The sequence below is a fragment of the Chroicocephalus ridibundus genome, chromosome 6 (assembly GCF_963924245.1).
Source record: "Chroicocephalus ridibundus chromosome 6, bChrRid1.1, whole genome shotgun sequence".
Classification (NCBI taxonomy): domain Eukaryota; kingdom Metazoa; phylum Chordata; class Aves; order Charadriiformes; family Laridae; genus Chroicocephalus; species Chroicocephalus ridibundus.
Window position 1 is genome coordinate 60758165 of NC_086289.1, and position 26979 is coordinate 60785143.

General features: G+C 44.5%; 1 protein-coding gene across 5 annotated transcripts in view; it reads right to left on the bottom strand.

Annotated features, from left to right (window-relative positions):
* MAP3K13 (mitogen-activated protein kinase kinase kinase 13) overlaps positions 1-26979 on the bottom strand; it is an 81973-nt gene that overhangs the window by 18244 nt on the left and 36750 nt on the right. For 4 of the 5 annotated variants that reach the window (XM_063337987.1, XM_063337991.1, XM_063337988.1 and 1 more), the window contains 4 exons: positions 10712-11286; positions 2369-2552; positions 1722-1913; positions 744-902 (listed from right to left, as the gene is read on the bottom strand). In XM_063337987.1, coding sequence (XP_063194057.1) covers positions 744-902; positions 1722-1913; positions 2369-2552; positions 10712-11213 — 1037 coding nt within the window. In that variant the 5' untranslated portion in view covers positions 11214-11286. Of the gene's footprint in view, positions 1-743; positions 903-1721; positions 1914-2368; positions 2553-10711; positions 11287-24299; positions 24629-26979 lie in introns of those variants that run through there. The other variant, XM_063337990.1, reaches the window with a different exon arrangement.

Genomic DNA, 26979 nt, shown 5'->3' on the forward strand with positions numbered 1-26979 from the left:
GGGAAGGGCATTTATCCTGGCTCCTGACATTTAATATGCAGAAATAACAAGGCAAAATCAGGGATGCGGCTCCCTTGAGGACCCTGAAACCTGTGGAGAGGCATTCCAAAGGAGCACCAAGGCTCTGCCTTCTTCCTTGTGTTCCTTCGGACCCAGCGTACATTTCACATGAGATGGAAATAAGTGTTCAAAACTCTTACAATGTATCCTGCTTTCCTCCCTCGTGGATCTGGGGTTAGATCCACTGGACTATAATCCCGTGGCTGTACATATAACAGCCAAACCCAGTCTGCAGAAAACAAAAGCTGGTTGGACCCTTCAATCCAGCAGAGTAGAGGCCTCCTACAGCTCGAGCGTGGCCCTGAAGAGTGCAGAAAGCAGGTGGAAAATACCCTGGCTGCAGAAGTTGCTGAGGGGGACTCTGAGGACCCGGAGTGGAAGAAAGCTCTGACCTGAATAGCTGCATTTGCTTACTGCAAGACACAGATAGTCTGCACCAAGCCTCATTAGGCACCTTCAGATCGCAACACACAGCTTTTACACGCTTATGTCATTTCTCTTTCTATTATAGCCCACGGTTCATAACAAAGTTCTGGGCACTGGCAGATGGAGAAAGAAATAGTCCACCACAGAACAAACCATCCCCGTGCCTAGAATGAGAAAAGAGCACTGAACACGTGAAGTGCTGGGAAACCAAGTGGCTAGACAGAAGGTGAAGATACTTAAACATTAACACTACTCACCAGATATCCACCTTTTCAGAGACGGGCTCATTGCGTATCACCTCTGGGGCCATCCAAGCCACAGTTCCCGCAAAAGACATTTTGGTACTTTTATCACTGAGTTCTTTAGATGTACCAAAATCTGAAATTTTTACTGCATCTGTGTGTGTAACTAAAACACTGGAGGGGAGGGGGGAAAAAAAAAAAAAAATCAAATCAGCGTTTTGCCATTTTTCTTGTACCACATCAGCCACTGGGAGGAAATCCCTTCTTAATCAACACAAACAGTCGACGAGGCCATGCTGTTCACAACTGTAGTACAAGAAAAAAAGATTACACATTTTCACCAACAAAAGCACTCTCTCTCTTTGGGGTGCTTTTGTGCCGCAAATGCATTTCTAAATGCTACAAGTCAAAAATCAATCTTGATAATATTGCAAATTAACAAGTCACTAAAGATCCACTATATCTGGGGACGTTTCAAAATTTTAGTAAAGCTGTACCTTGAACTGTGCTGTAAACCACCTAAAAGTATTATCTTAATGCACTATCACGGTAATGTCATAGGCTAAAAAAGTGATAAACATCTCGGGAATAAGAATATAAACAGCCAGAGAGCATTAGTCAGAAAGCAGCAGAGAAATGAGAAAGACGCATTCCAGAAAACCAGGGAAATAACAAAAGAACAAATAAGAAGGAAAAATAAAAAAGCAGAAGACAACAGAATATCCTACTTTCAAAGAGGGCCAGACGTCATCAAATCATTAGAAATACTTTCTGACTGCTATTTATCATGTCAGACACTGGAAGAATTTCCAGTCTTGTTACATGCAGCACAGGAGGGGAGTGCCAACAAGTCCCATTAGTTTCGCTGTCATTAGTTTTGAGTCAAAGTAGAAAAAAAAAAAAAAAAGGGATTTTGACCTAGCTTTAAACTATTCCTCAAGAAAACAAAAAGACAACCACAACTGGAGGATGTTTAAGTAGCCAGAGACTCACTTTGGTGACTTGAGGTCTCGATGGATGATTTTGTGAAGGTGCAGATAATTCATCCCACTTGCAATCCCTGTGGACCAATCCACAAGCAGCCGAGGGGTGACTTTCCGCCCTGCTCGCAGGACTTCGTAGAGCTGGCCATGTGCACAGTACTCCATGATGATACAGTAGCACGGGGCTTGAGTGCAAACTCCCCTGTCAAAGAAAACACACAGATAGTGAGGATCAGGAGAGTAAAAGTCCCAGAGCAACTCTCAAAGGTGGCAATCAAGTGGTGGGAGAGTAGCCTCTTTACTCCCCTGGGCAAGCCTCTGCTAATTCCGCCTTACTGAACAGGAAGGTGAATGTTTCCTACATGCTTTGCTCGGGAGGAGCCTCACTGATGACCGGGGTGGGTTTCCTTCAACTTCCACACCTGCAGATTTGTAGCGTTCACCACAGGCATTTTCTGAGCCTGCAGGCAAAGCGGCAGCATTGGGTGGGAATGGCTTGGTTTTTCCAAGAATGCACGACAACTTGAGAAGAAGGATGACCACCCATTTTGTCCTACAGACAGCTTAGTCCCTGGATTTTAAAAATTTGGCCAGGATACACATGTGAATGGCTCTTCCCTGGATAAAGGTATGTTTCTAACAAGTTTCACAACCTACTTGAACGCAATGATGTTAGGATGTTTGAGTTTCCGCAAGTGCTTGATATCCGTTTCGTTCTGATCTCTCACTTTCTTGATGGCCACCTCCTCCGCCCGGAATTTGCCGAGGAAGACGGCTCCCTGCGCGCCGCTGCCCAGCCACTGCAGCTCCGAGATCTCCTCAAACGGGACCTCCCAGGTATCTAGGCACAGGCAAGCAAAGGGAACAACATAAACAATCAAGACCACAGCAACGTTCTGCTGCAAGATCACACCAGGACACATCTCGAGGTGGATTTTTCTGGGGGTGGTAGATAGCATCTCCTCCCAGTACAAGCGCAGCTGAGGCACACAGGGGACATGCTCAGCCTCAGCTTCCCCTTCACCCAGCTCCTCTCCCCCATCGCACACCTCCAGCCTGCTCCTTCCCATTCCCAGCTACTTTTCCAACAGAGCTCACCACCACTGCTAACCACTCGGGTGAGCCGCTTCGACTTGGCAGGCAGCAAATTAACATACCAGGGACACTTGATTGGCAATTAAGGGAGCTGGTCCTGCACTCCAAAACTGAACAATGATGGTATCTCTTAGAAAGTATATGACTCCATTGAAAAGCATAGGTGAGGAAAAAAAAACATTTAACGTTGACAACTGACCCCCAAAAAAACTGAGGGGCTTTTTTTAACCCCCTGAAACAGGGCAAAAATAGGAATTAAAAAGGAAAGTCAGAGGTGGCAGGTTGTAAAACACAGACCAGCAACCGCCAAGTTACCCAACACAAAGCACACTGACTCCCACCATCAGCCACAGAAACAGGTCTTTCCCACACCAACATTGTGTATATTCGTGTCAAACAAGCAAAATAAAATCTTAAGGGATTCCTCCTCTTGGGTAGCCACATGCATCTTGCAGGGATGCTGCCCAAGTGGCCCAGTAGCACGGTATGAACTGTTTCGACACAGTTGTACCCATCACAACAGAACGCCTTGTTGTCTGCAAGTCACCTTGAAATTACCTTAACATCCCACAAACAGCAAGATAAAAGGCAGGCAATAATTTATTTACTGTAACTCAATAGATGTGTAAGTTTAAACAATAAATTATTTAGCAGCAAAAAACCCCAAGTAACCCACGGATTTCTGCAATAAAAGGAAGTCATGCCTGTACACATCTCTATTTCGGATCACTACAAAGATGCGTCTTCTTGTTTCATCCAGTCTCCGAGCCATCAGGGTGTTCCCAGGGCTGCACGTGGGACCACGCAGCAGTGTTTATTTTAGATACTGTCATCACTGAAGTGAAACTCATATACCCAAAGTGTCTCTGGAGCAACCCTCATTCAAATCCTGCCCTCAAGTCCTTCCTGCGACAGTCAGACACTAGCTAGATGCCTCCTGCCGAATGACTGCTCTCCAGGCATGGCCATGGCTCCCACCCCGAGCCAGACCCCAGCGCTCCTTCTGCTCACTGAACTAGAAAATAAAACACCCATTGTTAATCTACAGCAAAAATTTCCTTCAATTTGGCAGGGCAAAGTTCAATCCTCAGCACACGTTTCTTCACAGACACGTCTATTTTTCATACCAAGATACCAACATATTTTCATACCAACCTGATGTTGCACAAAAATATGCAGCTCTCAACTGAAATGCATTATAACTGAGCAACCCCGGTAACTGTGGATTTGTAGCGGGTGATCCCTATCCTCAATTTTCAAGACTGCCCTGACACTGTGAAGGTGATACTGCCTACCAGCAAATGCGTCCTTTGGTATTGAAACAAGAAATGCCTGTCCATGTAAGAACTCAACAGAAGCTGAAGCACGAAGCACACTGCAACCATTATCTTGACCACAGGAAACTCAAGTATTTTAAAATAATAAGTGTTCTTCTTCACCCAACAACTTGAGTAATATTTTTGGCAGAATACTTGCAATTGGTATTTAATTCTTCAGACATTTCAACGTTTAAAGGCAGTTCTTTAAATAGAAAATAAAGACAAGAAGGAAATTCATAAATAAATTGAGAAGATGTGTATTTCTATTTCACAAATGCATTGCTTCTGAAAGAAGGTGGCAAATACAGTTGATTTTTGTGTTTGCTGATGAACAGTATCTTTACGTGGGCAACACTGAAACTATTCCGTTGTACTAAAATAGCTGTTTCTTTCCACATGAGAAGACTGCCTTTCCTGCATGTGGCACACAACATTGTCGTTTCTTCCCCTGAAGCACCCAAAGTTTGTAAGCAGTAATGGGTAACTATATTGCTATCACCCAGGAGCCCTAACTTCCTCTTAATATTACCTTTTAACCTCCGCAATGGCAAAGGCAGACGGAGATTGTGAGCAAAGTAAGCAAACGTTTATGTGCTGCCTCCTGCAAAGTCATCTTGTGTTTATTTGGGAAGAGATAACCTTTCCCATATCCTACTGGCACCCTGATCAGCAAGGGCACGATTCAGGCAAGAGGTTTCAGCGTAGCAACAATCAGTGAAACATCCTACATCAATGTGAATTTCAAGAAGAGCCAAACCATATATGTAACACATAATGCAACGGTAAGACAAAAATAAAAAAACCGCCCTTTCACTGTAGAGGATGTTATTACATTTCAAGACAGCCAGCATCAGCGGTTCGTTCGGCTCCCAGAACGTATCAAGCACTGAAAAGCTTCCCAAAGAAAGTGATGCTGGTAGAGAAAAGCACTGGACTACATTCATCCGGAAACCAGGGTTTGTTAGCATTAGTGGGGCAAACCTGCATTTTCTACTACAATCCAAACCCACCAATTAAAAAAATCCATCTGAATTACCCTGTGTATGTGCTCCCTACGGCTCTCCGGGACCACCCTCAAGGACAGCAGCCTGTGAAGGGTCAGTACTACAACGTCAGTCTCACCAGTTCTGCAGAGGGGCCACGGGCCAGGCTGGAGAAGAGAGGACTCAACACACCGCCAGCTGAAAGCAGGTGAAAGGTGAGACCATGCACATCACCCAGAGAGCGGGTTATGAAGCTCTGCCACTCCTGTACAGACCCATCCCGACCAGCACACAGTACCTCAAAGCAAAGAACGGTGAGTTATGGCTGTCCCAGCTACGGCACATCTACACAGCAGGTAGAATGAGAAACACAGCACGTGAGAGGGGATGCCGAGATCTGTCATCTCAACCAACAGCTTGAAGCAGAGGAGAACTTGAATAAACCAGCTGCAAGAGCTTGGGTGCGTGGCTGTGATGACTAACTGTAGTTACGTCAAATTGCCTGTCCAGAAGAGTAGCACCCCAGGTGATCAGCAGGGTGGCGAGGAGACACGTCTGGACACACTAATCAAGACTCGACTGTACTGCCAGCCTTGTTCAAGAAGTCCATTAACACTGCTCAGCTTAACAGCCTTTGCGATTGCCCAGACTTCAGGGCTTGCTGCAGCTCTCCTAGCACTGCCCCCTCCTCCAGCAGAAGAGAGGTGAGGACATCTCCTGACAGGATGGAGCGGTTTTTGTTCCAGACTCTTCTGGGCCTAAAGAAACCTGTGGGATACTTCCCTTAAATAAATTAAAGTGTAATAGCAGCAGGAATTACGCAAGAGCTTGCGTTTCTAAGGTGATTAAGAACCATTTGAGTAGAATGATGGGAATCTGTTTCCCATGGGGAAGAAACACAGGAGCAGCCTGAGCCATTGAGTCAATCTACTTGAAGCAAATTTTTGCCATTTGCCAGCACTGGCTGCTCGCCAGCGTTGGCATCAGGACAAGAAGCATCTCTGGTGTACAAAAAATCCCCACAAACCAAGCACACTTCGTAAAGCACCTTGCTCTCCAGGTCTGCACAAAAAGGCACACGATGACGGTCAACACATAACTTGTGAAAGGGAAGGCAAAAGCAACTCCTGAAGAGAGATTCTTAATCCAAAGGAAATGGCTCGGAAGCCTAATGAGTTTGTAGAAACACAAATGAGTCCTACTGTAAAGTGCTAGAGTCCCAACAATCCAAATTAAATAACTGGTAGACACAAATTAAAGAACTAAGTTTATCTCCCTGAAAGCACTCACCAGCAGCCTTTAGAAATCAGGGTAAGCAACTGGAAAAAACACAGTCAGGAGTGATTTTATGGGTCAAACCCAAAACACTTGAAGCTCAGATAATCAACTAGCAGCCACTGAACAATACAAAAGCAAAGGCTCCCTGAAGGAATGACTACTCACCAAGTAGGCAGAGCAATTAACAGCAGCAATTGGCACTGCTTAATCAACCAAGAGACCACCCCGACGCAACTTCCAGCTGACCAAAGCTCTGCCCAGCGTGGGTCCTCAAGGAAGAACAGAAACGTATTCCTCTTGATGACCATCTCAGATGCTGAGAAGGAAACTCAAGGAGTAATTTCAACATGATGATAATGTGGAACACTGTAAAAGCTGTTCTTATTTTTCCCCCCATTCACCAAGTCAGGAGCCAGGCCTTCACAGACAATATGGACTCAAGTATCAGACATTTGCAAAGGGCATGAAACCTGTTTATATTTTACTACTTGCAATCACACCACACGAGGAAGCATCTGCAGGCAACACGAAATTCAACACCCCCCCCCCCCCAGTGGCTGCAGGTCCAAACTGGACTCCTACCCCCATTGTTGTTTCAGCCCAAACACAAAGGCCTGCTCCTGGATCAGGCTTAGAATCATAGAATTGCCCGGGTTGGGAGGGACCTTTCAGATCATCCAGTCCAACCATCAACCAAACTCTTGACAAAAACCATCACTAAACCTTATGTCTAAGCACCACGTCTACCCAGCTTTTAAATACCTCCAGGGATGGCGACTCCACCACTGCCCTGGGCAGCCTGTTCCAATGCTTGATAACTCTTTCAGTGCAGGAATTTTTCCTAATATCCACCCTAAACCTCCCCTGGCGCAACTTGAGGCCATTTCCTCTTGTCCTATGGCCTGTTCCTTAGGAGAAGAGACCGACCCCCCCGGCTACCCTCTCCTTTCAGGGGGCTGTAGAGAGCGAGAAGGTCTCCCCTCAGCCCCCTTTTCTCCAGGCTGAGCACCCCCAGCTCCCTCAGCCGTTCCTCACAAGACTTGGGCAAAGGAGCTGGTGAGGGGTCCGGACCCGCTCCAGCACCTCAGTGTCTTTTTTGTGGTGAGGGGCCCAAAACTGGACACAGCACTTGATGTGGGACCTCACCAGTGCCGAGAACAGGGGGACGGTCACTGTCCCAGTCCTGCTGGCCACACTATTGCTGATACAGGCCAGGATGCTGTTGGCCTTCTTGGCCACCTGGGCACACTGTGCTGACTCATGTTCAGCCAGCTGTCGACCAACACCCCCAGGTCCTTTTTCACCAGATAGCTCTCCAGCCGCTCTGCCCCAAGCTTGTAACACTGCATGGGGTGGTTGTGACCCGAGTGCAGGACCCGGCACTTGCCCTTGTCGAACCTCAACCATTGGCCTGGGCCCATGACCTCAGCCTGTCCAGACCCTCTGCAAAGCCTTTCTACCCTCAAGCAGATCAATACTCCTGCCCAACTTGGTGTTGTTTGCAAACTGACTGTGGGTGCACTTCATCCCCTCGTCCAGGTCGTGGATAAAGCATTAAAGAGAACTGGAACCAGTACCAAGCCCTGGGGAACACCACTCGTGATCGGCCGCCAGCTGGATTTAACTCCCTTCACCACCACTCTCCAGGCCCAGACCTCCAGCCAGTTTTTAACACAGCTAAGAGTACTCTCAGGCTTACAGTAGCTGTTTCATGAAAAGGGGAAAAAGTCACCCGCACAGATCTATGGCACCAGCCCAAAGCTGTAAATAAGCTCCCAGGGGAACAAAAGGCCACCGCAAGCCTCTCCTTACTGCTGGAAGGGCCAGAGACATTTCCTCAGCCTGTCTTCTCCAAATGCACTAGCACCTGCACAAACACAAACCTTGCATCCTCTGTGCTCTTGTGAAAAGACAGCAAAAATAAAAGCAATCACATACATTAGTTACTAAACTGCTGGCTTGTATGTAGCTGATGAAACGCACACAAAGAAGATTTTCTGGTGGCAAGAAGCAAGAATGAGATCATCTGGAAAACAGAACATGAATATTCTGACAAGATCCTCAAGCTTTAGCATAGAAGCAAGTTTTAAAAGGTTTATCCTTGGGTAATAGAAGCGTACTACCACCATCAGAGATCTGTCCAACTCATCAGCTCCAGCAGAAAAAAAAAATTGAAAAAAAAATAAATCTTGTCTTCACTCTCATTTAGGATGGTGAAGACAGGGAAGATGCAGCTAAATCACACAGGCCACATACAGCAGATCGCAATTAATCCTCAGCCTTACCACACCTGTACCCATTTCAAAATTGCCTTTTTAGGAAGGGCCTAATGCCAACAGCAAACTGCAAAGCATCCATGAATCTATGGCTCTGAACGTGCTCATGACACCAAGAATAGCAAGATACTTCTGCGTGTACAAAGAGGAGTACGTGCACTCCCCAAACATAACAACGCCCTCAGCTGCTCATTTTCATTCATTTCAGTTCAGTTCAGTTAGCGCTTCAATCTTTTTTATTAGTGACTTTCATACAAAAGAAAGTCTCCCCTGTGGGCCATCAAAGCACACACTAAACTGTGGTCTCCGACGCATCTGCTGTCCCAATTCTATGGGAAATGGGATCTCTTTGCCTCACAGGTCGCTTTCCTGAAGCTCCCGTCCCAGCTCACAGGCAGACGCCAGCACATGAGGGCTCAGCAGCTCCTGGCGACGAGAGAAGTCTGAGCTGGTGAGATACCACTTGTATGGGAGAGTCCCAGAATTGCTGGAAGCAGCCGCTGTAACTGCATCCATGTCCTTTCCTGGAAAGTTTCAGCTTCACTGAAAAACACTGAGTGTCTGTCTGTAACACAGGCATAGTGACACCGTGCCTCTGAGTGTCATCTGACTGCTCTGCAGCCCCTTTTCCTTCACAAGGCGGCTCCCCTGCCAGACACACTCTCTTCCGAAACTCACCACATCTGACTCCATCTCTTGTGCAATCACCCCAATGGCGTTAATTCCCCAAGGAATTTTCAGTCACTTTTTTTATTCATAGACTCAACCGTGTGTGACATACCGAGTCTACAACGTGCAGAAAAAACTTAGAACCAACTTTGCCAAAGGATTTCAAACCCAAGTAAACTCTTGCTGAGCAGACACCTGCTGTTCTGCAATGCAGGGGTACGTTTCCTTGCTCAGAGTCACGAGCTGGAAACTATTAACTCTACGAAGGAGTAAGTTTATGTCAAGGCAGATTCCCCCAACGCGTCGTTTAACAGCTCTGTTCCCCCACATTAGGAACTGTTCCCCACCCCCAACTCTGGGGTTTAGATATGAACCACTCCGATGGGTTTTCTGACCCCTTATCTTACAATTTGTCTATGCCAGAAAACCATTTGATTAATACTGAGTCACGATCACAGCAATACAGGAGACTTCTGCCCCACGGAACAGTACGGTGGCCAGGCTGTTCCCATTGTCAATAAGCCTCAACCATTTCAGCTCCTTAATTCTAACAACAGCTTGTTCTTTTCCCATCTGCCACTTCCCTCCCTCTGTGCTAGGGGAGAAAGCAGACAACAAAGGCAGATCGTACTCTTCTCTTTAGCTTTCAGCAACCCCTAAAGATATATGTATGTGACTGACTGGGACATTACTTATTCCTAAACTACTTTTTTTTTTTATGTATATATTTATACTCACACACACCCTTATACATTTATATATTTACACTTAACATATTTATACATCTAAATGAAAAAGGTTTAACGTTAAAGGACGTATTTCTGGAAAGATAAGTACTAACAATATTCTAAAGAGTAAAATTACTCCTGAACAAAAAGACATAAAAGTTCACGTAATATGGCCACAGAGAAGCAATCCTTCTGCTATTTGGTGGTCAGCTGGACACAGCCTTCACATACGCGTGCGGGAGTAGAAATGCCTATGTCAACGATTATCATCTGCCATGATGAAAATCCCTGGGCCTGTGGTTTTCACCTGGCATGAGAAACCTGCAGAAATGAAGTAGTTGGTACAACCCCTGTGTTCAACACAATTCTTTCTGATCCTCACTTATGCAAATGCTCAGTTTGGATTCAGATCTTGTCACAACAGCCCAAGGCATGGGTTAGAACAGGCAATTGTTTTTGACTCCATCATGAGCTGCCTTTGCTAAAAGTGACGGCTGTTGGCTGTACACTGCAGGATTTCTTTTTGCAACCCCAAAATGGGGCTGCATGAGACAAAAATAGTCATGTGGAAAGCTGGGAAAAATCCCTAGGTTGCTTTCCTCATCTTCACAGATTGCCCCAAGAAGCAATAAAGGTTTCCTTTCCTACTTACCTTGCTGTTGCAGTTTGTAGTCTGTGGAGTATGCTTTGCCTATGATGTTCCACACGGGCCTCAGACAACCAAAAAGTCCCTCAAGAAACCCACCGCTCCCACTGCCTGATCTGTTGAACTGGACTTTAACATCATCCGCTCCGCTGTTGCTCTCTCCATCCATAGTGTTCCTGTTGCCCTGAGGAATGGCTGTTTCGGACTCATCCTGCTCTCGCAGCTGCAGCACGCTGTTCTCAAATTGGTCCCTGGAGTCCTCGCTGATGCTGGTCAGCACTGCTGCAGTGACCGGGCTGCTCATGTTTTCGATGAGGTCCGCCTGCAGCAAGCCCTTCTCACGCACATCCTCTATGAGCTCGGGGGACGGGTGGTTTCCAGTAGGTGCATGTTCATCATGTAACCTACTAAAGTCTTTATCTTCGCAGAAAGCTTTGCCGACCGAGTTTGGAGAGGAAGACAAGCTCAGGCGCTCCTGAGTACTGGCCATGATGCCGTGAGTGTGCATCAAGGAGATGGTCTGAGCTGGTACTTAGAGAATCAGTAGAACACAATTCAGATGTGACACATGGACCCAGTACCTGAAACGAGAGGAAAAAGAACAACTTTCAATTTTTTATTTAAGTATTTTCACTATGTGCACTTTCAGAGGCGAGCTGATAATTAACTAGACATTCCAGACAACTGCTGATACTTAGTAAATAATTACTGCCCTACAAGAAGCAAATAAATTATTCCAACAGAAACTCCGCTCACACAGTACTCTCGGTAACCTACTGCAGGAATTGCCTGGTAAACAAACACCACAAGTTTGAAACAAAAGCCTAAAGGTCGAAACCATGAAAGCAAAGCACTGTTTCTTCGTGGTTACTATAGCGCTTATCAGACCACAGCTGACCCCCAGGTGTTTCCCAGCTCAGGTCAGATTTGAGTCCAGTCACTGTTTCTGGGTCTGGCACAGCCCACAAGCTCAGGATTCCTCTGCAAACCCTTGAGATGAGGCGTTAGAGAAACAAAGCCCAGCGAGACAGGTACCCTGACTCCACCAGGGCATGGTTTGTAGCTGCTCCCTCAGAGCCCCATCTAGTTACAACCATCCTTTAGTTAGTTTAATCCTTTCAAGTTCAAGGTAGCAAGATACGTTACGTGCTCTAACCATGTACATGTCACCCTCATAAACAACTAACACTTGGAGAGCTTCACAGGAAGAGTACACCCTCCTCTCTGATCTCCCCTCCACAGGCCTGAGAAGCATCTCCTCCCACTGCTCTCTGCCTTCTCCCTGCACAAAGTTCCCGGTAGGTCACATAAATTCAGGGCTGGCATTCCTTTTCACAAGTTCCCCCATCTCTCGCTACGTACCCCACCGAAAGACCCTTTTTCCACAACCCAGCATAGTTCCACCTTCCTACAGAGCCGGGGGCCGCGCTGCGATGGCTGCACAGCGCCAAAGCACTCTGCTGGGGGGGAGCCGCTCCTGAAACACAAGTCTCTACATTTATGCCCAGCATAATTAAGCGCATTCAGCCTGTAACACGGAACAAAGACCGATTTTAAATTCCTTATGAAGTTGAGAGGGGGTTTTTAAAAAAAAAAAAAAAAAAAAAAAGGCATTAACAGAAACTATTTTGTTAAAAAGTAAGATCAGTTACATCGGGTACAAAGTCCCGGGCTCGGCAAACAGCCACTGGAAGGAAGAAAGAGGTGGCCAGGCAGCACGGAGCCAATGGAAAGGGAACACCTCAGCTCCGTAACTTCTCAAGGTGAGGTCATTTCAGAGATGGGAGATAAAAGGCCTTCGGCCTGGTGTATGAAAAGCTCATGCCCTGGGCCTCAGTCCCCTCCAACAGCAGAAGCAGCAAATGGGAACAGCCAGGAGCCTTTTTCTGTTATTTCTGCCCAATCACACGGAGCATGCATAAAAGCTTTATTTTTAGAAGAATAGAAGAACGTTGTTTAGGCCGTAAACTTCATTCTTAGAAAGAAAGCAAAATAGCAAGCAAGGCAAAAATTACAGCACAATCCACACCAGTAAAGGAGCTGAATTAGACTTGTACGGGGTTCGTTCCTCCTGACCCACCTGTGACCAGCCTTACAATGACCCATCACAGATTTTGCTGTCGACATAAGGAAGAAAAGGGAAATGTTTCAGACCTGAACAGAATTTCAGAAAATACCAGAACAACTCCAGTTCAGCGCTCCTGGGCACTGTCCCTGCTCTTTTCCAAAAGTCTGAGAGAGACAAGTGATGCTTTGAGCAGAAGCGAAATGTGACCAGTGTTCCTATAGAGGAATCTGCTTTTCAGAGCACAGCAAATTAAGCAATGTAAATAAAGCACCAGGCAGTTTCCCTGCAAGAAACCCTAGAGTAAGAGACAAAACAATAATTTAGGGTAGCAGCATCCCAACAGTATCTTAAATTTAAACAATGGGAAGTGCATTAAATCAGACATGGAGGATAAAATTGTCTTGCTGTTACACAACTCAAAATACAGTATCTAATAAAGGCTAGGATCTTTTTCTATGTACTTTTCTGACTTCACAATGCATGATTCTGTAAGATTTAACAGAGAAAGAACAGTTTTTCCTGTACATATTTAATATTGTCCCATTTTCTAAATGGATTATCAGCATCGCACGTGACTCCTCCTCCCCTCACGCATTTCTTGCTTGGAAAGTTAAGCCTCTCTCTCCCATCCCACTGCCGAAGCACCGCACCATATGTACGTTACACTGCTAATAGCTACTAGGCCACCGCGACCCTCGGTTCACTGCTGCTCTGGGATTATTTGCCCTACCGACACCTGCAGCCTCCCACCGAGATGGGGGCTCCATGCAGCAGACAGCGCAAGCGTGCACAGAAAATCCCTTTTTTTCTGATCTTAATAAAAAGACGACATTTAGGCAAGTCGCCTGCATTTTCTGTGCTGTAGGCTGAGCACAGAATCACGGGGATATCTGCTGGAAAGGACCTCTGGAAGTTATCAGGTTCATCCTGCCTCCCAACGCAGCCCAGCCGTGGCCACGATAGCCCAGCCGAGATTCAGGACCAGCACGGCTGTCTTACCACATCAAATCGCCTTCTCCAGAACTTAGCTCTTTCAGAGGAAAAAAAGCCTTTAAGCACAGTGCCCTGCCATCTTATACGCCACGGTATCTACTTCATGGGGAGAGGAGGCATGCAAAAGTTATAAAATTATTTTCAAACTGGCATGATACAGCCTTATTTAGTTACTTACATAAGCAGCCTGATTTTTCAGAGGTGTAGTGAACTCATTGTTTTGAGAGCATGAGATGGCAGCATTTATTTTAAATCAACTTCATATCAAGCCAACCTGAAGTGGTCCAGATACATTGCGGGGGGGTAGAAGGCAGTTTCTGCCACAATGCATCAACGCTGACTTGTTGGGGAAATTAATTTTTTTAATTATCTTATATTACAGTAAATTCTGCAATGCGCAACCTCTTTCCTTAGCAAAATTTGATTTAACACAGACAAATTAGGTTGTCTTCGACCTTGCCATGTCTTCAAGCAAGGGACGAGGAGCATTTTTCAAGCTTTGTCGTTAGGCCTCCCCTATTCCTTTGGTCAGAGTCCCAAAGATATGGCTGAGATTGTTCATGTTGAACTCTTCCCAATATAAGAAACCTTAATTTCATTCAATGCCAAGAAAAAACATTTTCTTGAAAGTTTAATGTTTCATTATATAGAGACGGTTGGACATTTGGGGTGTATATGATCTGTATGTGCCTCCTTAACTTTTCCAGTGAAAAGCATAGTCAAGTGGCGTTCTGTTTCTGTCTTAGCCATGCTTTTGCTGTAGCAGTCTTCAAGTCAGAAGCTAGGAGCTCGGTGTGTGTAGGAGGACTGTGTGCATATTTAAGATACTCAGATTTCACGAAGTGCTTCTGTAAAAGCAGACTTCCAGGCAGACCCTCTGATTTGCACTGTTGTGATGAGTTCACACGCTCTGCGGCTAACAAATTTATTTTACGTCTATGAGGAAATTTGAGGCTCGGTGTAACTTTGTACCATCACAACTTCTTGTAAATTATTCCATTTCCAGGCAAAATCCCACCGTGCCCAGAGAGAAGGAGCCCAAAGCACACCTTCTTCTGGGAAGAGCGAGGCTGCACCTCAACACATCAGGCAGCCCGAAATGCAGTTTAAAACTATTAGAAAAGTGACAGTTTACCTGAAGCAGCACCGGAGCAGGTGAATCAGTTACCACAAGGCGTATTCTCACGTCACCTGACACTGTGTCTGCTCCTCGAAACATCCCTCTAGTAAGTGTTCTCACACACAGAGCAATCAAAGCAGGCACCTGCCTATACAAGACCAATACTTATGACAGTGTCAAAGCGATGCTCAGGTTTGAAGACATGGCAGAGTTAAACAAATGCCTTGCACGGACCACAATGTAAGTTTCTCCTTTAAAGAGCTGTGCTAAGAACAGAGTAGCAAATCACAATTCCAGATACAGCACGCAAACAAAATGTTAGTATGCTGTAAAGGTTGCATAAGTACAAAGTGGTTGCTGCTCCGTTTCCTAACGGCACAAATGGCCAGCAATATTTAGTTCCCTTGAAGCGCTATTTCCTATATTACCCAGTCGAGCATATTCTATGCTTGCACTTCCAATATACAAAGAAAATAAAAGCAACTGTCTGATCCACTTTTGAGGGCTGAAAAAAGAGCAGCTGGCAGAACCTAGCAGACTGGTAGCAAGCAAATATGGCAAATATCAAGGACAGAAGAGATTCCTGTCCATATCACAGAATCATAGTATCATTTAGGTTGGAAAAGACCCTTGGGATCATGGAGTCCAACCATCAACTCCACTCTACAAAGATCACTACTTACATTCACGACTTGAAAAGTCACAGCAGTCAGATGAACTCCCCAGTGACTGGAAAAAGGGAAACGTTGCATCCATGTTTTAAAAAGGTAGGAAGGAGGACCTTGGCAACTACTGACCTGTCAGCCTCACCTCTGTGCCCGGGAAGACCATGGAACAGCTCCTCCTACAAGCTATGCTAAGGCGCATGGAGGACAGGGAGGTGATTCGAGAGAGCCAGCATGGCTTCACCAGGGGCAAGTCCTACCTGACCAATCTAGTGGCCTTCTAGGATGGAGTGACTACCTCAGTGGACAAGGGAAGAGCTACAGATGTCATCTATCTGGACTTCTGTAAGGCCTTCAACACGGTCCCCCGCAACATCCTTCTCTCTAAACCGGAGAGCTACGGATTTGATGGATGGACTGTATGGTGGATGAGGAACTGGCTGGATGGTCACATCCAGAGGGTAGTGGTCAACAACTCAAGGTCCAGATAGAGATCTGTGGCAAGTGGTGTCCCTCAGCGGTCTGTATTGGGACCAGTACTGTTCAATACCTTCACCAATGACACAGACAGTGGGACTGAATGCATCTTCAGCAAGTTTGCTGATGACACCAAGTTGAGCGGTGGGGTTGACACACCTATACTTATAAAGTATAGTTATCTCACTTGAATCTGAGTTCTCCTCCCCCTTGTGATCATCTCTCGATTTCTACGGGGAACTTTTACAACTGGTTGATAGAGTCCTCTCCCACCTCTTGACCTTGCACATCATACAACTTGAGCACCAGAAGGAACTGGGAGTTGCTGAGCTGGCAAGTACCAGAGCTTTGGCTGTCACTTCTGACCTTTGGGATTTGAAATCACATGATTTTATTTCACAGGATTCCAACAAACTTTTTCTTTTCCCTGGTCTCTTGCTGAGGAAAGCGCTGTATGAGTGGATCAGACACTCCTCTTATGCTGCAGTTTTATAGTTTTATATAACTTGGAATATATGCTTGGGTTTTGCACAGTTGCTTTAAACACAAACTGTAGCACATTTTTTAATAGAGAATGAGCTACACGTCATCAAAATGCAACCTCTTTGTTTTCAGGGTTTTTGGTTTAGTTTTGGGGATTTTTTTGAGGTCACATTATGCAGAGGAAGGAATTGCAAACGAACATATCCTGAAGCTTCACCCAGAATTGGTCTGCCTTCCTTTCCCTTCTCCTGGTTTAAAAAAAAAAAAAAAAAATAAAAAAAAGCCCTATTTTGTTAGGTTTCCAAAAAAGAAACTACGCTATTAAGCTAGCCTGTATTAACTCGGTGCAGTGTATCTCACTTTATGGGCAAGTCTTTAAGCTAACTGTGGAGAAGGCCAAGGCAAAAGCTTAGGGTTTTTTAGGCAATCAATCTCTTTCTTGAGACGCACTGCTCCTTCAAGGAAGGATGCTTCTTCCACACCACAACATACGTCCCATCTCCCACCCGCATGAATGCTGGGCCATGATCCAGCCTTATTTTTAAATATTACAATTATGACATTGCCAAAACATAATTAATTTCTGATGAAACAGTTAAAAATTATTCATCTGACCTACTTGAGACTTTTTGACTGTCACTGCAACAGCTCTGAGCACATTTATGCATGTACCCTAACTTACTCTACAAGAAAACAGCAGATTTATCCGGGAAAACTGAAGCGTAACACCGGCTTTTTTTGTGCTTTACCCTGTTCTTTCTGGTTGTCAGACAAACATGACACTACTTCTGTACCTACTGTAGAATACTGACTGGAATATATACTTTTAATTCCTTTCCCCAGTAAATACTTGGATGCCATCTCAACATAAGACAACTAACTTCTGCAGACACCATAATCATTTCCTGAGCGACGCGGCAGCAACTGCTCAGGGTTTGCAACTATTGTGATCATTCTAAAATGTTAACAAAATATTTTAACACAGCCACAGGCATTAAGCAGGTGCGACCACAGACACGTAACTATGTTGTATGGAGCTATGTCCGTATTGCCACAACAGAAGTCTGAATTCATGCGTCTGCTGACTTAAGTTAGCCTTTATCCAATATATTCAGTCTTCCCTAAAACAGGGACGCAACATTTTTGGCAAAAGTGATTTTACAGTTGTAATATACTTTTGTCTGTCACTGCATGGGCGAGGAAGAGAACTCTGTCTAGCTCTCTGGTCTGAACCCTTCCTGACAATGACAAAAATAGGACAGTATACCAGCCAAGAAATATCCATAATGGCTGAATTCAAGCTCTGTGCATAGAGACAGCTGGAGGTTTGCTACGCACCTTATCCATTCCAATTAAGCCTGTCAGAGCAAAAATAAGCGGCACCTAGACTACAACCTGAGAAGAAACCGTACCATGCCAGAATGACAGGTTCATCTATCCCCGTTTCCTGCCTCCAAAGCCCAAGAAAAGGATCAGCAGACAGCAAAACCGCCCCAGGGCACTCCCACCCAGTTCCCCACGATCTGCAGCTCAGGGACTCTCTCCATCAGCAGCACACAGTGCTACTTTTCTATTCTATAGCCCACAACTATATTTTTCCTGTGTAAATTTTTTAACCGTAACACTGGCAACCACCATGCTGTGGCAAGGAGTTTTGTAGCTTAACTGTATGTTGGGTAAAGTAACACTAACTATTCTTCACTTCGCATTGCTCATCTAACTCCATTCTTTGAACAACCACTTTCAATGACACTTGGAACCCTATTTATCTTCTCAATGCCAGCTGTGATTTTATCCTCCCCTCCAACATCTTTTTTCAAGCCTACAAATTCCCACACTACCTACCCATTCACCCGATGAAGTTGTTCTGTATCTTTGATCACCTCTCCCCATCTTTTCCATTTCTCCTGCATCAGTTTAGAAACGGGGGAGTACGACCGCAGACAGAACCCCTGATGTGGGCACACCACGGAAGCGTACACAGGCATAATGTGCATTTTTGTTCTTTCCTAACTATTCCTCTAACGCTACCTGATGTCTAAGCGTGCTTCAGGATGCTGAGCTAACTTCCATAGGTCTCTTACAACCTTAAGATCTCATTCTTGAACAGGAAAAAGCTAGTTCAGAGCCTAATTCTTGTTTACAGGATGTAAAGATTAAACTGGATTTAATCAACGCTAAATTTGACTGACATTTCATCACCCAAGATCATGAGAGCCTTCCAGTAGTCTCTGCAATTGGCTTACATGTTTATTATCCTGAAGAACTTACTTCCGTAGCTTCACAGCCTAAGTGCTCTTGCTCCAGCATATTCCTAAATGATCGGGGTAAGGAAAGAAAAGGTGGAAAAAGAGTACGAGTAGTGCCATCTCCAAAGTAGAGCCGTACGACAACTCCTTCTAGAGAAGGATCTTTCAACATTACTATTTATCACTGCTCTTTTTTCACACCATTTGTCTGCAGCAGGGGTGTCCCTGTTATTTTATAGCTGTTTAGTTTCTTTAAGAGTCTTGCCAAAATTCCAACAGATTGTATCAACCAGATCCCCTTTCCTCACATGCTCTTGACTCCCCCAAAGAAATTTAATAGATTCCCAAGGCGTTACTTCACCTTAGAAGAACTGTGTTGACTCTTAGCCCTACATGAAATTTGTGCATCTGCACTGGCTCTCAGCATAGGAATGAATTTCTACCTCCACAAACACTAGACACATTTAACTAGGAACTCCTTCAACATAAGGTCACAAATTTGTGGGGGGGTGGAGAAGTAGTGCTTGATTTGGAAATAAAAAAAATCTAGCAACCACTTTTTTTTTTTTTTTGACACGAGGAATAAACAAAGAAAAAAAAAAAAACCATCACCTTTGCGAACAAGGCAGACAAAGAGCCAAATCCACCCTCCCTTGTACTCGGGGAGACCTCTTCAGCTGATTTCAGTGAAAGCGGGACTGGTTCCCATTTCACCTGCCAGCCAGCTTCCCAAAGCCCCGTTTGTGAAATAAGCGGCTTACATAACTGTATTTTCAGCACCACATACATAAATGCTTCCTCTATCCTGTATAAGGTATTTTTGGATCTGCTGAAATGCTACTGTGTTCTTCCAGGGCTTTGCATTCTTCTGCTCAGAAATTGCATAATCTGATGCCATAGGAAATAAGTGATGTTGCATAATGACTCTCATATTCACTGCAGGATTTTGGTACCGCACATTTCTGTTGCAAAGCAGCCCTTCTCTCTGCTTCCCAACTGAGGTCCTCGGGTTTTGAAGAGAGGACAATCTATCAGCCACCTGCCTTTGGGGGTAGGGGTAACAACCCACGGGCCATCTCGCACCATACTGTTACAAGAATTTCACTTCACAAAAATGGGTTTAACTTTGAGCGCCCGTTCGCTGCTTCTGTTTCCCCTCACTCTGGTTGCAGACACTAAACACCAGGAGTTTCACATACCGTGTTCTGGTGTCTCATTGACCATCAATACCCTCCATCACAGGCTCATCAATACTATTGTAAAACATTTAGCTGGCATGAAAGGCAGACTAAACGCCAATTAGTCTTTTATACTACTGAATTACTACTGGAATCTGTCTTAGATCAAAATTTAGAAGTGACCTTAAGTTACACTCTTTTATCTTTCCAGCTGTCTTCATAGTATGAAACAACTTTTAAAACCCAGTCCCAGACTCCAGGCTCTGCTCTGCTCTTTTTCTCTCCTCAGCCTCCAGAATTCTGCACTTTTTTTTCTTACCGCATTAAAGATCTGTGTTATATTACTATATAGCAATAACAGATTAAAGGATTTAAATTCAAATATTTTACAACTACAAAACCCAGGAAAAACTCAAAATTAGCTTCACAGACGCCTTACAGCTTCTTTGACATTGCCACATGAAGCCATTAAAATGTTCCAGTACTACCAATGAACACTATCTTGTAATTTCCCTCACTTACAGAACTGAAACATCGTATTTTCCTCCAAGGAGTAGTGTTAAGATTAATTAATGTCTGAAAGATCTTTGAGGATGAAGATCAATATCAAAGTACTATTTTCAGGAATCCAGTGAATGAATCAAACTCTCACTTTAATTCATGTGAGGCATCAAACTGGTCTCAGGTAAATTCACTCACACACTTGCTCTTATTTTTGTAGTAGATATGAATTATTCAATATCTGCAAAGCACACTGATATGTAAAAGCTATACACACAAACTTCTTAGCCCTAACAGCTTACATGCTTCATACCCAGTATGAATGTAACCAAACAACTGTCCACAAAAGCACAAATATTACTGGGGTACGTGCAATGCTTTGGCCACTATCAACATTACGCTAGGTGTAACGGCACCCTGGAGCGTGGGCGCCTGATGGGAAGGGGACACTGGAAATGCAGCTGGCAGATCTCTCAGATGAGAAATGACAGCAGTACTAAGTTGTATTTACTAAGCACCATAACACTTCTACGAGCAAAGAGGATTACTCCTTGCCAGAGAAGCAGCACAATGACTTGCTCAGGAGCCTCTATTAAGCCCATATTACCAACACAGCGCAAGGGGTTGGAGCAACATCCGAGAGGTGTGATCCTATTCTTAGGCCACTAGAGCTTTACATGATGGTAACGTGATCAAGACAGCACACACACAACACACAGTCATGGACTGGAGAACCGCAGAGGAGCCTGCGGAAGCCTGACATGACATGTGCCATCTAACACCTTGCAGAGACCCTCCAAAGCAGCGCTCGGCCCCTCGGCTCCTCCCTGCCCAGATCACTTCTTGGCTACGGTTGGTAAACCGACATTGAAGGATCTCCTCAGGTACAAAAGGACGGTGAGGTTAGATGTGTTTCAGCAGAAAAGTCACAGCTGTGCAGCTGCATTTCTGATGTTGGTGTCCTCCAGAAGGTAAGAGTAAGGGGTTGGGGATGGGAAAGGACAAACATCCTAGGAATGAAGAAAATGTCCACACAGAGAGACCTCCATTCCTCAAGCCCACTACACTGGAAAAAGTCCAGCCTCCCACCCACACCGCGCCAGGACTTTCTCCTTCCTTCCCTTACAGCACCTCTCACGCTGAGCCAGCGACTGCTCCAGAAGAAACAGCACAAGCAATTACAGGTTCGCTGGAGGATTATAAAACCCACGTACTTTACACAGAAGAAAAAAAATCCATTCTTCACCCTGGCCTACACCCAATTGTTGCTAATGCCTTTGAATGCACTCCAACGGCCGACGTTTCGGTTGAAGTTGTAAACAGGGAAGGAGGACAGAGGTCAAAATCCATGTTGAGTATTTATAGGGGTGGCAGTAAGTGCACACAGTGCTTCTGCTCCAGCCCACCTCGGTATTTCTGCCGCAGCTGCCAACTTGCTATTCAATCCAAAGCAGTACGTGGTTCAGGTGAAATATTTCCCCCCTCTTCCCCAAGAAGCAAGAGTGATTTGCTTAAGGTCACAAAAACAGAAGCCTACAAAAGACTAAACCCGTGCACAGGAGGTATTTGCCAAGGAGGGATTAAAAAAAACCCAAAAAAGTCCCATAAGCTGGCCAGGGCTTGCTGGAGGGCCAAACCCCTGTGAGCTTCAGCCTCTGCTGCAGATGCAGAGGTAACGTTTGCCTCAGTTGACTTACTTCAATTCAGTTATGGCTGAGAAACTCACTGGAAGTTGTAAGAACAGTAACTCCGCTACTGCCTTCCTCCAAACACAGGGTCTCAGGCGAGAGCTTGGCTAAAATGCTCTATGCACGGCAAGGTTCAGGCGCCTTCCCTTGCCTACCCTGGCCCCAGGGACTACAGCTGAAGAGAAACCTGCACCAATTTTAAATCTGCCCGTATCACCAACATTAGACTTCTTTTATTTTTATGTATGAAAGCTTTATTTAAAGACTCTGCCATTTTGAGAAGTCTTACTATTTGAAATCCACTCCACACATCTCAACCGCAGAAAGCCTGGAACAGGTACCAGATATGAACAACTCCAGTCTAATCAGTCACCATCTCACATTTGCTGTAAAAAAAAAAGTCATAAGAAAACAGGAAATACTGTAAAACCTTTCTTATCCTGCTTCTGCTTAGAGCAGAAACATGTTTTAATAACTACTAATTGTGAAACTGCTTACCTATGAAGAGGTTTTCAAATAAATCACTAGTCAATTTTCTGATCCACTGGAGATAAGCCACTTACCAACTCTTGACAATAGGGGACAAAAGAGGAAGGTTAGTAATGCCACCAGGAAAAAAAAAAAAAAAAAAAAAACAACCACCACCCACGCATTTTTAAACACCAGTTCACGTATAGTTGAGAAGCGGTAAGAGTCCTACCATACATTCTGTGCTAGAAGTTATTTGCTAATTCCAGGCACAAGGGTGAAAATGAATGCCAGCTATAAATTTAACTATCAGGCAGCGGGGGACAAAGACAAATCTGAATGACAGGACCATTCTAGATCAAAGAATCAGACTGAAGGCCCAAAATACAGGAAACAAAACTGGTGTTAAAGCAAAACAAACATACAAAACCCCCCACTGCATCAAAATCATGATTTATTTGTTTTTCAGAGCCGAAGTCTGCCACAGAAACAGAGGTTCAAAGGGTTTTCTCTAGAAACAAAAAACCGCTTACATTCAGGGACACAACAAAAAGGATAGTGACAAAAACTTTTATACCAACGACAACTTAAACCTCCGCATCCTAGGCTATCCCAAGATGTCTGTGGCTACACACACAGCAGGTACTGTGACAAGTGCCCACACCTGCGAGTCAGACCGGCTGAATCTCTCTCTCATTTCACTCCCCCATTTGGTTTTTATTTCAAATATTTTCGTATTTTCTCCCTCAAAATTATCAAAACACGTTCCTTCAGTACCCTCTATTGAACAGACTGCCTATTGATAACATCGGTATTTCCAAACACATGGGCCTGATGTCATCTTTCTCCAGATCAACTTAAAATACCCGATTTTTCATTTACTTAAGAGACATGTGGCTCGATATGATTAAGCTATTGCAGTACCTAAAGCACCTCCCCAAAACAAAAATAAAGAGCAGCTCCCCTCATTTCATTGGGAGAAAACATGACATCATGCCCCATTCAGGTAAGCAAGAATATGACAAATCTTGCCCCAGTGAACAGTATCATTAAGTGCAACGGTAGTCCCAGCTTCCTCATCTATTAAGAAAACGAGGGGTAAAAATCATGTGTTCAGCACAACAGAGACAGCTCAAACTGCTATTTTCAATAATAAAGGAACAAATTCCTACCCGTCTGACAGAAAGAAAAACACATCTCCTCTTCATCTCAAAAATAAATTAAATTATTTATTACTGTAACACAACAGAAGAATTGTTTGATTAGCCCACAAGGAAAAAAAAATTACAATTGCCTACACAGCAAAAAATACAATTCTGCTTCTTTATACTATCTCTAGTAATTCTTATGTCAGTCCCTGTATATTCCATATATATCCATTCTCCATTGCCATTCCCTTCCCCTTTAAAAAGGGGGGCACAAGAAGATAACGTGCAGAATTGCAACTGAAAAATGTCTAGCACACCGACACGCAAAAGGACAGGCCAGCTATCAGATTTAGATGCAGCGATGGATAAATTAAGGTTTCACGTTTCCTCTTCCCTTCCCTCAGCATCATTTCTTCAGCCCTTTCACATCGCAAACGCAACATCCATCTGTCCTTCTGAAATAAATGGCGAAAGGGTAACACTGACCATTAAACACACACACGCACACACAGACACACACGCTGCAAAAAAAAGACATTTCCATCTAAATACTTACAAGGATTAAGATTCCCTATGTGATGCTCCATTTTCTTGTTTTAAAAAGATGGAAGGCAAAAAAAAAAAAAAAAAAGGAAGTGTTGCAAAATAAAAGGAAATTCCACCCACACAATCCTGCAGCCTGCTGCAAAGAAGCCCAGAAGCGTGCTGACGTCACGGATTCATGAATGGATGTAAATCGGGCTGTTTCGAGATTCGGCGGCGCTGGCTGGGGCTGCGCAGAGGGAGAGGGGAGCAGGGGGGCAGCCAATCCGTGCCGGCACCGCCGCCCGCCTTCTGCCAGTAAAAATCTGGGCACCCAACAGCCTGGACCCCGCGCCACGCCACCCCCCAAACACCAGGAGGGCTACGTGGGCAAGGGCGGAGGGGGACGGGAAGAGGAGACTGAAAACAATTTGTTCCTAACTGAAGTGAAGCTGTTGGGTAAAATGGCATCACTGCTGCCATTCCGTGGAGAGGACCAGGCGAGGACATCCTCTAATGCCTCCAAGTCATTGCTCCGGCGAGTTTCTGCCCCTCCACGCAGCTCGGATAATAACAGCATATCAAATAACAGCCATCTGTTATATGAATCAAACGTATTCAGTAATCAGAAAAGGAGTTTATCATCTCTCCAGCTTCTTTCAGGATTACAAACCCTGGGTATTATTATTAAAATAACTAAATATAAGCATGTACTGGAAGGAAGCTGCAGGGAGAACAATAGGAGGCTTGTATTTGATTAGTGATGCAAAAGCACCAACAAAATAAAAATAGGAGCACTAACAACATCACGCATTCAGCTCTCAAACATTCCCAACAGCGGGCAGACAAGCTCACAACGTCAGAAACACTCAGAAACAAAAATCGGAGCACGCATAGTTTCACACTTGCGGCTACGTAACCAACAGTGGGCACAAGATCCACATATGGCAGCCTACCAGCCATTTATTTCTATTTCATTTTCAGTTCCGTGCCAATGAATACGCTTAATTCTGCACACTAGATGCAAGGGCACAGGGTGTCATTTTGGACGCCCGAATAGATGGCAATGTCCTGGTGAACGCACGCAAGAACAGCTGTGATTAACTTGGATGTGGACAGGGGAAGAGCACAAGTTTTGCCTTATTTTTATCTTTGAAATATGAGGGAAGGAGTGGAGGGATGAGCATATAAGCAGAAATTAAGGTCGAGGTTTGAAGAACCTAGGCTGTAAGCTATACGATTACACCATCTTGGGGTTTGCCAGAATTCATCAATTTAGTCTCTAGAACTCCTTCTAAACAATTTGTAGCCTCCAAATTATTAACAGCCAGAATTTCCATATTTTTACCACCCCTTTTCCTAGCAAGCAGGAAGCAATTCTCTCAAAATAGAATGTGCCAAAACTGGTAGGGCACTTCTTAAGGGAATGTCTGAGAGAATCTCACCTTTCCTTATGGAAACTGGGTAACGTCCCCAAAATAAACCAGGACTGGACGTAACAACAACGCGGATCTGGGTTTAGAAAGCAACGATTTTGTGCTATTTGGTATCATGTGAACCAGCACCACTTGTGTGGAGGGAGGAGAAGAGCAGGAGGCAAAAGCCTTCCTGGAGGCTAATACAGCCACATCTCCAGAGACAATGCCTATCTAAAAATGCATTTATCTGAGGGGACAGGTAGGTGTTTGCATGTATTAAGACAGTAGTTTATTTTTTCATGCATCTTTGACACGGAGCAAGGAAGGGGCAGTACAGCCAGTTCTTCTCTTCTCCAGTTCTGTCATGCCAAAAGACACAGTTTGGGAGTCACCGGACTCCCACATCGCTTCTCAGCACAGCTTCATCTCTTAGTTGTACCATAGCGTATTATTAGATACTGTTACTCCACCAGAGTTGCAATGATAGGAATGTATTAGTATGCTCTGAATTCAACAGCGGCCACAATAAATTGAGCTTTGATTTTGGACTTAGGTTTTTGAATTGAGCTTTATAACGCTGGCTGGAGAAAATTAAAATTAATGCAAATTTCTTGTTACCTACTTTCAAGATCAAAGAAAGTGCAAGTTAGCTTTTGCTGAAGATGTATCTACTCTTTAAGAACTAAAAGTTGCAAAACACAAAGCATGAGATTTCTACCCAGCCAGTGCAACCGCTACTACCCACAAGGAGAAGCGGGAGTGGGTGTTCGGTGAGAGACAGCTCTTCATCAAAGAGATCACTTTGTGCCACCGTTGCACCAGGTTACTTAGTGCTTGCCTTCCCGTCCCCTCCAGAGCTCCACAGCCAACCTCACCACCACACGACGTACACCAACAGCTCCCAGATTTCCCTGGCATTTTCAAAACAGAAACAAAAACCGGTAATTTCCTCTCTTACCCTAAAGCGAAAAGGGATAAATTCAGGAAGTAGAAGGGAGAGCACAGTACCACGCGCAAGTGGAAGAAAAGGAAAAATATTGGTATAGAACAAGAGAAGTCAGAATAAAAACAGAAAGGAAAATAATTTTCAGAGGTTTCCAAGGGTTAATTGAAATGACATGTAAAAAAAAAAAAAAAAAAAAAAAAAAAACAAACACCCAGCAGGGAAAATAAGCAGTAACAAAACCCCAGGAAGACTCCAGTAGAGAAAAAGAGCTTGCGCATACAACTTAAGATTTTCCTCTCTGTGGTGACTTGGTTTGACACACTAACACCTAATTTCATCCATGTCTCAAC